At 39.1% G+C, this 12932-nt stretch overlaps 1 protein-coding gene across 1 annotated transcript; it reads left to right on the top strand.

Moving 5' to 3' along the window:
* Nucleotides 1–679: 679 nt before the first annotated feature.
* On the top strand, nt 680–4318 carry LOC137245934 (uncharacterized). The gene is made up of 3 exons (XM_067777115.1): nt 680–733; nt 1050–3450; nt 3504–4318. Exons 2-3 carry the CDS (start codon nt 2130–2132, stop codon nt 4316–4318), a joined length of 2136 nt encoding a protein of 711 aa, XP_067633216.1. The 5' UTR covers nt 680–733; nt 1050–2129.
* The last annotated feature ends 8614 nt before the right edge of the window (nt 4319–12932 follow it).

The following is a 12932-nucleotide window of genomic DNA, read 5'->3' as shown; positions in this document are numbered from 1 at the left end:
TGGTGTTAACGTTATTGTTCTCCGTCAAGTGAACATAGTCAACGTTCGTTTATTGGTGGTAATTTGTACAAATCTCCGTAAAGTGGTCATAGTCAACGTCATCGTTTATTTGGTGGCCATAGTCAACGTCATCGTTTATAATTTGTGCAAATTGGTCAGGCCATAGTCAACGTTCGTTTATTTGGTGTCATCGTAATTGTTCTCCGTCAAGTGGTCAAAGTCAACGTCATCGTTTATTTGGTGTCAACGAAATTGTTCTCCGTCAAGTGGTCAAAGTCAACGTCATCGTTTATAATTTGTGCAAATTGGTCAGGCCATTGTCAACGTTCGTTTATTTGGTGTCATCGTAATTGTTCTCCGTCAAGTGATCATAGTCAACGTTCGTTATTTGGTGGTAATCTGTACAAATTGGTCAGGCCATAGTCAACGTTCGTTATTTGGTGGTAATCTGGGCAAATCTCCGTCAAGTGGTCAAAGTCAACGTCAACGTTTATATTTTTTGCGCATATCTCCGTCAAGTCATAGTCAACGTCTTCGTTTATAATTTGTGCAAATACCCGTAAAGTGGTCATAGTCAACGTCATCGTTTATTTGGTGTGGCCATAATCAAAGTCATCGTTTATAATTTGTGCAAATTGGTCAGGCCATAGTCAACGTTCGTTTATTTGGTAGTAATTCGTGTAAATCTCCGTCAAGTGGTCAAAGTCAACGTCATCGTTTATTTGGTGTCAACGTGATTGTTCTCCGTCAAGTGATCATAGTCAACGTTCGTTTATTTGGTGTCATCGTAATTGTTCTCCGTCAAGTGGCCATAGTCAACGTTCGTTATTTGGTGGTAATCTGGGCAAATCTCCGTCAAGTCAACGTAATTGTTCTCCGTCAAGTCAAATTCAACGTCATCGTTTATTTGGTGTCAACGTAATTGTTCTCCGTCAAGTGATCATAGTCAACGTTCGTTATTTGGTGGTAATCTGGGCAAATCTCCGTCAAGTCAACGTAATTGTTCTCCGTCAAGTCAAAGTCAACGTCATCGTTTATTTGGTGTCAAGATTGTTCTCCGTCAAGTGATCATAGTCAACGTTCGTTATTTGGTGGTAATCTGTGCAAATTGGTCAGTGTCATAAAGTCGTAAGTTACAAAGCAAGTAAATTTGATTCAAAGCCTGTTGGAATTTCGCCATTAATCCATTTACATTAAATAAATTGTTCGTTTTATACTAGGAGTTTTTTCAGCGTTACAGGTGTAGGGTGTCAAGGCAGTCGGCAGTATAAATACAGGCTAACATATAAAGGTTTAGGCAACTGTTCGGCACTGTTTCCTCAGAAATCTTCATTGTTTTTTTTTAATTGGCTTTTTAATATGAACACTCGTCAGAAAGTAAGGACTACGTCCGGTCAAGCGAATGGTAGCGACACCGGGTCCGATGGAGAAACTACGGCAGTGAACATAGGTGAGGGCACCGCAGCATACACACCGACGCATGGTGCAAACGAAACGCTGGCATCTTTGGTGGCAAGCATTGCATCGCTTCGAGACTCTGTAAAAGAACTTCGAAACGAAACGAGTCGTAGTCAGATAGAGGTGCAGCAGCTTCGACAGCGGATCGAGGCAGAGGCTAGTAATGTCGTTCCAACTGCGGGTACATATACCAATTTTTCACAGCCTCCACCGACAGCACCGCAAAAAACAATACCACCAGCGGAGTTGCAAGCATCGTCGTCATCAAACCCAATGTGGCTGGTAGAGAGTTCCGCCGTAAAATTACACCCACTACCTACCTTCGATGGCAATCCAGAGGATTGGCCTCTATTTTTAGCGAACTTCAGCGACAGCACAGCCCAGTTCTCCTACAACAACCGGCAGAATTTAATGCGACTGCAGAAAGCACTTCAGGGTAATGCAAAGCGGTCAGTAAGGTCAATGCTAATATACCCTGATGACGTTCCAAAAGTTATGAAGGAACTTGAATTCAACTTTGGACGCCAGGACTTGCTGATACGCTGCCAATTGCAGAAAGTGCAGCAGTTTCCTGCCATTAACGATAGCCACCTTGAGCAGATATTACAATTTTCGAATCGTATCGCCAATATTTCAGCGTTTTTAAGTCAGCCAAATGTGAACACCATCTTATGAATCCCATGTTGCTGGAACAATTGGTTTCTAAGCTTCCTTCATCCAAACAATTTGAATGGAGTAAGTATGCCGCTAATGCTCCCCGTTTCCCCACTGTTGACGTATTTTCAAATTGGTTGAGCGATTTGGCAAAAGTAGTGGCGACTATGCCCGGGGTTAGTAACAGTTCTCTGCGTTCTAGCCAACAAACATTACCACAGCCGCGATATAATTCACAAACTAATCGTCAGTCCGGACCAAATGGAGGGTCGGCTCGCAGAGTTCTTCATAGCAACCACGAGCAACTGGCATGTCCTTCACGCAACGAAGCTCACGCTTTGCCAGAATGCCAAAGATTTCAGTCGCTCGACCTAGTCAACAAGTGGTCACTGGTCAAACAACACCGTCTTTGTTTTGGATGCCTGGTAAAAGGTCATAGCCTTTTAAATTGTCGTCGCCGCAAGCAATGTTCCATCAACGGTTGCAAACGTATGCATCATAAGATGTTGCACAAGGATATGGGATCATCATCTACGTCGTCGTCCGACCGGGAACGAATTTTGAATTGTCGAAAGGACCAGGTAACCAGTCTTTTTAAAGTTGTCCCAGTTACATTGTCAGGTCCTCGAGGAAAAATGTCTGTCTACGCGATGTTCGATGAAGGGTCATCAGTGTCGCTTTTGGAAGAAGATGTCGCAACACAGTTAGGTCTACGAGGTCGTGTCATGCCTCTCACTCTTCAATGGTACGGTGACAGCCAGACAACAGAAACCGCCAGGAAAATGTCTCTTGAAATAGGAGAAGTAAATAGTCGCCATACATACTCACTGAAAAACGTCCATACGATAAAGGGTCTCCATTTGCCAAAGCAATCATTTGAAAAAAGTAGGTTTAATCATTTAAAATCTTTGCCTATAGAGAACTATGAAGATGTCGAACCAGTCTTACTGTTGGGTTTGGACAATTGTCACTTGTGTTTGTCCAACAAAGTCGTCGAAGCCGGACATGATCAACCAGTAGCAGTGGAAACTAAGTTGGGTTGGGTGGTATACGGACCACACCAACAAGAAAGCGTTGACATGCCCAGGGTGCTTCATATACGTAAGTCGGAATCATATAAACAATTAAACAATTTAATGGAGGAGTATTTTTCAAATGAGAGCTTTGGAGTCCGGAGTACCAAAATCGTATTAGAATCGGATGAAAATCAGCGAGCCAGGAAAATCTTGTTAGAAACCACAAAAAACATCGGCCAGAGGTATGAAGTAGGATTGCTTTGGAGACAAGATTTTACCGAACTCCCGTCGAGTTATGCAATGGCGAAGCAGCGCCTATTGAGTACTGAGTGTAGAATGCAGAAGGATGCTGTTTATGCTGAAAATTATATATAGAAAAGGGGTATGCCAGAAAGCTGACACAAGATGAAGCCGCTATTGAAAATCCCAAAACATGGTATCTCCCTCATTTTGGTGTTGTTAATCCGTCGAAGCCGGGAAAACTGCGTATTGTCTTTGACGCAGCCGCCGTTACAAATTCTACATCGTTAAACTCCGCACTACTGAAGGGCCCGGAACAAGCGCAACCGCTTATAGCGATCATCCATAAATTTCGCCAAGGTATTATTGCAGTAGCCGGAGATATACAAGAGATGTTCTCTCAGGTACGAATAATTGATAAAGATCAAGATTCTCAACGTTTTTTGTGGCGAGATGGTAAGTTAAACGAACCAATCTCTACCTATGTAATGTCGTCGATGATATTTGGAGCTATTTGTTCACCTTGCTGCGCCGAATATATAAAGAACGCCAACGCCGCTAAATTTGAGACCGCCATGCCAGGTGGTAGCCATGCTGTCATAGCGAACACATACGTTGACGATCTGGTCATAAGCTTTGATAGCGCCGAAGAAGCTCTAAATATCACAAAAGAAGCCATTAAAATAAATGCCACCGCGGGTTTTAAATTACGCAATTTTATATGTAACAATAAAGAGGTTCAATACAAATTAAATGGGGAAAATTTAGATAGTAACTCGGAACTCGTCAAAATGGATCGCAATACAAAAACTGAAAAGGTGCTTGGTATTTATTGGAATACCACTAATGATGCTCTTGAATTTCAATTTCAGTTTCACAAAATCGCCCGGGATGTTCTGAATGGCACGCGAACGCCAACAAAGCGAGAACTGTTAGGCATATCTATGTAAATTTATGACCCATTCGGACTTCTGGCAAACATCACCATATTTTTGAAGCTGTTAGTTCAGTCATTATGGCGACTAGAAATTGAGTGGGATGAGGTAGTACCTCAAGACTTGGCACATCAATGGAAGACATGGTGGGAAAATTTTCAGTCGGTGAAGAATTTCACGGTGCCGCGCTGTTATTCTGCATTATTGTCTGTTGCTGATGATATTCAATTATATATTTTTGTGGATGCAAGTTCCTCGGCATACGCCGCCGTCGGATATCTCCGAATAAAACGAGGGAACGAGGTAGATGTTACGCTGGTTTCGGCCAAAGCAAGATGCACACCACTCAAGGGTATGACAATACCACGTTTAGAGCTACAAGCCGCAGTTTTGGGGTGTCATGACTTTCGCATCAATAGTACAACATTTTGGAGCGATTCCAAAACTGTCATATTGTGGATTCGTTCAACTAGCACAACGTACAAACAGTTTGTCGCATTCCGCATAGCTGAGATTTTAAGTACGACAACATCGGATCAATGGCGATGGGTTCCTACAGCGCTTAACGTAGCAGACGAAGCAACGAGAACGTCTACAACATTTCATTACGGTACACGGTCAAGATGGCTGAATGGTCCATCCTTTCTCCATGAAGAAGAAGCACGCTGGCCGCGGGAAACATGCGAATTGATGTCTGAACAATGTGCTGTGGAGGAAGCACCTAAAAGAGTCATACTTACAAACCAAGGGGAATATCCAATCAAATTTTGTAATTTTTCTTTATATTTAAAGCTCACCAGAGTTCTGGCCTGGGTACTAAGGTTCGCTAAAAACACTAGATGTGATATTCGTCACAAGGGGGAATTAAACGCCATGGAAATTGCCGATGCGGAAAAAACTATTTTACGTCAAGTTCAAACCGAATCATTCGCCGAAGAAATACATTCCATTAAAACGAAGAAGTCAATATCGAAGTCATCAGCCATATATCAGCTAACGCCGTTTTTAGACGATGATGGTTTGTTGAAGGTCAACGGTAGAATTGATGCCGCCTATTGTTTACCTCTTTCCGCGCGTCGTCCTGTAATTCTGCCACAAAATCACCACGTCACGCGTCTAATCGTCCAGCAATACCATAGTAAGCTGCATCACCAAAATGATCGTCTGGCAATAAATGAAATACGCCAAAAATTTTGGGTTCCACGCCTAAGTGCCGTGTTGAAATCCATCAAGAGGGAGTGTCCAGTGTGCATTTACAACAATGCGAAGCCAGCTACACCACTCATGGGTCAGTTGCCAACAGATCGCCTTACACCATACGTTCGCCATTTCGCTGTGGGCCATTTTTTGTTGCAATTGGTCGAAGAAGGGAGAAGCGATGGGTTGCCCTATTCACGTGCCTGACAACACGAGCCATACACTTAGAAATAGCGGAAGATCTATCGACTGACGCATTTATTATTACCTTTAGAAATTTTGTCAACCGCCCAGGAGTGCCAGTGAAGATTAGAAACGACAACGGTACTAACTTCGTGGGAGCCCAAAAAGAACTTAATGAAGAAAACCGTTTATTTGACTTTAATCTTATTGAACAGGAAATGTCTCGCCAAAATATTCAATGGGTATTCAATTGTCCATCTAACCCATCAGCAGGAGGTTGCTGGGAGCGCCTCGTACAATGTATCAAAAGGTTATTACAACGAGTCTTAAAGGAAGAAACTCCGCGACTGGAAACGTTCAGAAGCGTACTGATAGAAGCCGAAAACATCGTAAACAGCCGCCCGCTAACTGAACTGCCTGTAACGCCACAATACGAGGAGCCCTTGACACCCAACCACTTTCTGCTAGGATGCCTCAACTCAACGCAAACTCCTAGTATAAACGACGAGCATGTATGCCTTCGTAAACAATGGCGAATATCGCAAAATATAAAAGATCGACTGTGGAAGAGATGGACCACCGAATACTTGCCTCAACTTTTACGACGCTCTAAATGGAGAGATCAGGCAACGCCTTTAAAACCGGGGCAATTAGTGATTGTGTGTGATCACACTGTACCACGAAGCAAGTGGATGCGAGGTCGGGTGACGGAGGTATTCACTGCGAAAGACGGCCAAGTACGGAGTGATGTGGTTCGAACCGCATCCGGATTAATACGTCGACCAGCCAGTAAGCTAGCCGCTTTGATGGTTGGTGAATCCTCATGCGGATCCACCGAGGGGTGGGATGTCATTTTATAATAAATTTAGCAAACAACGCAAATTAAAATATATTGCTGGGCTACTGAGCTGATCTTATTGTCTGCTCAGTTATTTACCTTTTTAATACAAGTTACGGTGCACTTTCCAACATAGAAAACCATACAATAACAAATACATGCTAATGTTGTTTATTGCTTTGAACATTACTGCAATTTCAATGCATAGCGGCATAATCGTATGATTTTGCTGTTCTTTCATTGTGCACACATTTGTATTTATACAGGTACCAAATTGAACAGCAGCACAGTTATCGAAAAGAAGACGAGTCGAGTGGCCAGCAAGGGCAGCAATTTTTTTAACGCGTCATGTCAAGTTAATATTGCCTTTTAAATCTGTTGTATTTTATTTAAAGTTTTACCGTGTTAATTAAATGTAATCTAAATACATAAAAAACTTTCGCCTTTTATTTAAAGTCGTCGACAGGCCCTTTAATATTTTTCAGTGAAAGGATCACAGATCCTTAAAGTTGTATGTATGTCTTTGAATGAGTTTTCTTAATTTGAAATCGCAGGCGGCTACCTGCTGAACAGATAGAACCGAAAATATTCATACAACAGAATTATTTGGAAACAATTTTGAAATTTGAAATATTTTATGTGCATATACATAAGTGATTTGTAGGAAATTTCTTATTGTAAATTAAGTATACGGAATAAAAAAAAGTGAGGAAAAGGCAAAAAATATGTTTGTTCAATAGGGAAATGGATAGGGATGGGGATGGGGATAGGGACTTACCTTATAAAACGCCTTACCAATTTTCAATAGTCTATCATTTATACTTCCAAAGATATAGAGTATGAAAGATCCCATTTGTATGGGAGGTGCCACGCCCCCTTTTCGGCGTCAAGAAAAAACTGTTTACTTTTTATAATATGTATAGATAGATAAGTGATATGGAGGAAATTTCTTATTGTAAATTAGAAATAGGGAATAAAAAAGAGTGCGGAAAAGGTAAAAAATATGTTCGTTCAATAGGGAAATATGAGAGGTGCCGCGCCCCCTTTTCCGATTTCAAAAAGGGATAAAAATAAGGATAGATACTTACCTTATATAACGCCTTACCAAATTTCAGTAGTCTAGGATTAATAGCTGCATAAATATTGAGTATGAAAGATCCTATTTGTATGTGAGGTGCCACGCCCCCTTTTCCAATTTCAAAAAGGGATAGGTATGGGGATAGGGACTTACCTTACACACCGCCTTACCGAACTTCAGTAGTGTAGCATTAACACTTCCAAAGATATTGAGTATGAGAGATCCCATTTGTATGGGAGGTGCCATGCCCCCTTTTCCGATTTCAGAAAAAAGTACAAAAGAACGATGCGGGGCCATGTACCTGACCTGTGTGTAAGTTTGGTTAAAATTCGTCCACTCGTTTGAGCGTCAAGCGGCGACAGGAAAAAAGTATTTACTTTTTATGATATGTATATTAGTGTGACCGTTATTTTTTTCGTATTTTCACTTGGCAAACCCCTTAGATTTGTTCCAGATTAGGAAAAAACTATATATAAAAAATGTTTGATCGTTTGCACAATTATTGGGCGTACCTTGAGCCCGCAAAGTTTGCTACAAATGATATTTTTCTCACCATGGCTCGCTTTAATTGTTCTTAACTTCAGTAATATTTATTTAATAGAGAAACTTTATTCACAAATATTCTAGGGACATATCTGATGAACAATGTTGCTCTGTATAAATTTTCTTTAACATTAATATTTAATCCAGAACAAACCATATTAAGCAAGTAAGGAAGGCTCAGTTCGGGTGTAACCGAACATTACATACTCAGCTGAGAGCTTTGGAGACAAAATAAGGGAAAATCACCATGTAGGAAAATGAACCTAGGGTAACCCTGGAATGTGTTTGTATGACATGGGTATCAAATGGAAGGTATTAAAGAGTATTTTAAAAGGGAGTCGCCCATAGTTCTAAAGGTGGACTAGGGGTGACTCTAGAATGTGTTTGTACGATATGAGTATGAAATGAATGGTGTTAATGAATATTTTAAAAGGGAGTGGGCCTTAGTTCTATATGTGGACGCTTTTTCCAGATATCGCCATATAGGTGGACCAGGGTGACTCTATAATGTGTTTGTACGATATGGGTATCAAATTAAAGGTATTAATGAATGTTTTAAATCGAAGCGGCCCTTAGTTGTATATGTGAAGGCGTTTTCGAGATATCTACCAAAATGTGGACCAGGGTGATCCAGAACATCATCTGTCGGGTACCGCTAATTTATTTATATATGTAATACCACGTACATTATTCCTTCCAAGATTCCAAGGGCTTTTGATTTCGCCTTGCAAAACTTTTTCATTTTCTTCTACTTAATATGGTAGGTGTCACACCCATTTTACAAAGTTTTTGCTAAAGTTATTTTTTGCGTCAATAAACCAATCAAATTACCATATTTCATCCCTTTTTTCATATTTGGTATAGAATTATCGAATTTTTTTCATTTTTCGTAATTTTCGATTTCGAAAAAGTGGGCGCGGTTGTAGTCGCATTTCGGCCATTTTTTTACCAAGATAAAGTGAGTTCAGATAAGTACGCGAACTGAGTTTAATAAAGATATATCGGTTTTTGCTCAAGTTATCGTGTTAACGGCCGAGCGGGAGGACAGACGGTCGACTGTGTATAAAAACTGGGCGTGGCGTCAACCGATTTCGCCCATTTTCATAGAAAACAGTTACCGTCATAGAATCTGTGCCTCTACCAAATTTCAGAAGGATTGGTAAATTTTTGTTCGACTCATGACATTAAAAGTGTTCTTCATCCGATTTTTCAAATTTTTATTTAGCACGTATACAGTAATAGTAGTAACGTTCCTGCCAAATGTCATCATGATATCTTCAAAGACTGCCAAATTACAGCTTGCAAAACTTTTAAATTACCTTCTTTTACAAACGGGCGGTGCCACGCCCATTTTCCAAAATTTTACTAATTTTCTATTCTGCGTCATAAGGTCAACCCACCTACCAAGTTTCATCGCTTTGTCCGTCTTTGGCAATGAATTATCCCATTTTTTCGGCTTTCGAAATTTTCGATATCGAAAAAGTGGGCGTGGTTATAGTCCGATATCGTTCATTTTGAATAGCGATCTGAGATTAGTGCCCAGGAACCTACATACCAAATTTCATCAATATACCTCAAAATTTACTCAAGTTATCGTGTTAACGGGCAGACGGGCGGACGGACATGGCTCAATCAAATTTTTTTTCGATGCTCATGATTTTGATATATGGAAATCTATATCTATTTCGATTCCTTTATGCCTGTACAACCAACCGTTATCCAATCAAAGTTAATATACTCTGTGGGCTCTGCTCAACTGAGTATAAAAATAACAACGAAATTTTCACGTATCTTCGCATTCTTTGCCTGATGGTTATTTATTTTATTAAATGGTGTAATTATAAAAAGTTTTGTAATAAAATATCCTTCGTGCTCAAAGGAAATTGTTTTTGATAGTTTTTGACAACTTGCTATATATATTGTTTTTGTTCCTTTACTTCAGATCTTGCAAAAACTATTAAAAAGTGCCTTTTGGAAGTAGGTTTAGATTGCGATTATTTTTATGCCCAAGGTTATGATGGATCTCCAGCGATGAGTGGAGAATTTCATAGTGCGCAAGCAAACATTCAATTGGATTTTCCTCTTGCCATTTATGTACACTGTGCAGCACATAGTTTTATTTAATTTAGCGGTAAATGCAGCTTGTGATGTAGCTGGCATGAAGAATGCATTGAGGACAATCGGATCATTACATGATTTTTACCGATGGCCAAAAAGGCAAAACGTTCTACAGAAAAAAAATTCATTTATACAAAAAGAAAGTCGAAGAAAAAAATGTAAAGAGTCTGCCCGACAAGATGGGCTCAATGCCATGAAGCTGTATCCACTTACATTGAACTTCCGCCAGCAATCTTCGAAGCCTTTGAAGAGATAGAGGAAGGGAAAAACGACAAAATTTCAGCACAAGCTTCTCAGTTTCAGGCTGCTATTTCTACCGTGCAATTCCAAACTTCTTGCTATATAATGTAGTCTGTGCATTCCATTGTTTTGGCTTTGAGTAAGCAATTGCAATCAGAAATTCAAGATTTTTCCGAGGCCCTGAAATGTGCAAAAGATGCTATGCGGGAATTTTAAGAAATGCGACAAAACTCAGAAATACATATTCACGAAATTTTCGAAAATGTAAAAAAAATATGCACAAAATACGACATAGATATTAAGAAACCACTCATCAGCAAACATCAATTAAATAGATGCAACGTTGATACTGAGAGCGTCGAAGATTATTATAGAATCGCATTCTATATTCCATTCCTTGATGCATTCATAACTCATATCCAGAACCGTTTCATGAAACACCAATCAATTTTCGAAAATTTCGGTGTTTATTTCCCAAAAATGAGTACAATGCTGAAAAATTAAAGTGTTCTGAACTTTTCCAAAACTGAGTTTCCAGTGGAAGTCAAAATGTGGAGAAAGTGAGTCGATGGTCAGAATTTTAAAAGCGTGTTTGATGCACTTGAGGTGGGTACGATTTTGATGATGACCTACAAAATTTGTATGCTGCATTTCTTATTTATCTTATTTTTTCAGATGGTGAGTCCAAATGCTTTCGAACATGTAAACAAAATATTGCGCATATTAGCCGTTCTACCAGTTTTGACAGCAACACCAGGACGCACATTTTCTGCCCTCAAAAGGTTAAAATCATACTTGCGGAGTACAATCAGTCAAGAACGTTTGAATGGATTCGCTTCATTGAATAGCCATATTAACACACCACTCTCTGTAGACGAAGTTCTAGAAGAGTTCTTCAAAAAACCTAGGCGATTGCTGAGAAATAGTTATGGTAAAAGTTAGTTTCTTAATGATGTATGTGTTTAAAGCATGAATATACAGCCTATTGCACTGAACGATTTTGGCTACGAACCAATTTTCATGTCATAAAAAAGGTAGGAAAAATACCTCACATCGACACCATCGTCTTCAATTTTGTAATTATCAACCTTGAGATGCCCATTTTATAAGCTGAAGCAAATTTAAAGTATTTTTCATACCCCTTTACGACATGAAAATTAGGGGGACTCATGTAACCGTATAAATGCCTTATAAAGTGTGTAAACGTATAAATTTATCTAGTGTGTAAACGAGCTGTCAAATTTTGTATGAAAAATCATTTACACAATTTGTATAAATTTACGCGCACATTTCATTGTGTAAACACGGTAAACTCAAAGGAATGCAACCTTGCAGACATTACAGCAGGCATTTTAATCAGAAATCTCCAACATCAGCAAGTAAATGCGTTTTAGTTTTGATTTTTCACTTAATCTTGGCATTTTTTAATTTGTATAACAATCAAAAAAATTTTGTTTTGCAATAATACAGCTGATAAACAATCAAGTTTATCAAGAGTATTACTAGGTGCGTTCATATAACCGCGTGTGTAAATGGATATAATTTTATATGCTTTCATGAGTCCCCCTATTGTAATTATATGTATGTAATTAGCGAAACTTGCTCAAATTCCTTTATACAATGGTTAATAAGGGAGTTCAGGATTTTGTGCCAATGGCCTAGCATCATTGCATTTGCAAACTGGCAGTGGCGGATCTGGATTTGGTACTGGGATGCTTGAAATTTTTTCACTTTCAAATTTTGTTTTTGTTTTCCATGATGTGTTAAATAAATGTATACAGAATATAAAATGACATGACAAAACGAGGATTTTCAAAATTAAAAAATTAAATAACTTACTAATAAAGTACAAGCAATATTTTCTGAAATGAAGTTCTTTTATTCAGCACACTCGAGATAATGATATAACAACCATATAAAAATAGTCATAAAAACCTTTCTTTCAAACCCACTTATTGCTGGTTCAATCTTCTATCGACCAATCCAAAGGTTCGAGTCGTCGGGGCTTCGATTTTAAGAAAAGATCGGTTATTTCTTCAATGTCCGTTTCTATTTCTTTGTGGACGTTCCCTAGTGCCAGACCAGTCATTCGATTTTCAGACATGTTGACTCTCAAATAAGTCTTCAAGCGTTTTAGAATAGAAAAAGAACGCTCTGCGGTCGCAAATATTTGCAACAGTGTCGTCACGTTTGCAAAGAATGAAGAAAAGTGACATCGAAATTTTATTTTATTTTTTTCGTTATGACGATGTGGCAGCTTGGTAATCAGCTGATAATAAAACATTAATCGATTATCAAGTGTCATCACTTACACAACGTAGAAATGAAAAGGTAAGGAAATATTTTGCATAAAACGCCACTAAAGAATTTTTTTATCAGATATTTAATAAAAAAGCAAGTGCCAGCAATAGCAGAAAACTTCGAAAATGAAG

This window comes from Eurosta solidaginis, chromosome 3 (assembly GCF_040869045.1).
Source record: "Eurosta solidaginis isolate ZX-2024a chromosome 3, ASM4086904v1, whole genome shotgun sequence".
Classification (NCBI taxonomy): domain Eukaryota; kingdom Metazoa; phylum Arthropoda; class Insecta; order Diptera; family Tephritidae; genus Eurosta; species Eurosta solidaginis.
The sequence above is the reverse complement of the archived record's forward strand: the minus strand, read 5'-3'. Positions and strand labels throughout refer to the sequence as shown.

Excerpts from the sequence above, each read along its gene's own strand:
- LOC137245934 (XM_067777115.1), top strand. The coding sequence starts at position 2,130 with ATGAATCCCATGTTGCTGGAACAATTGGTTTCTAAGCTTCCTTCATCC. Across the intron at positions 3,451-3,503 it reads GGCGAAGCAGCGCCTATTGA|AAAAGGGGTATGCCAGAAAG; the intron begins GTACTGAGTGTA and ends AATTATATATAG.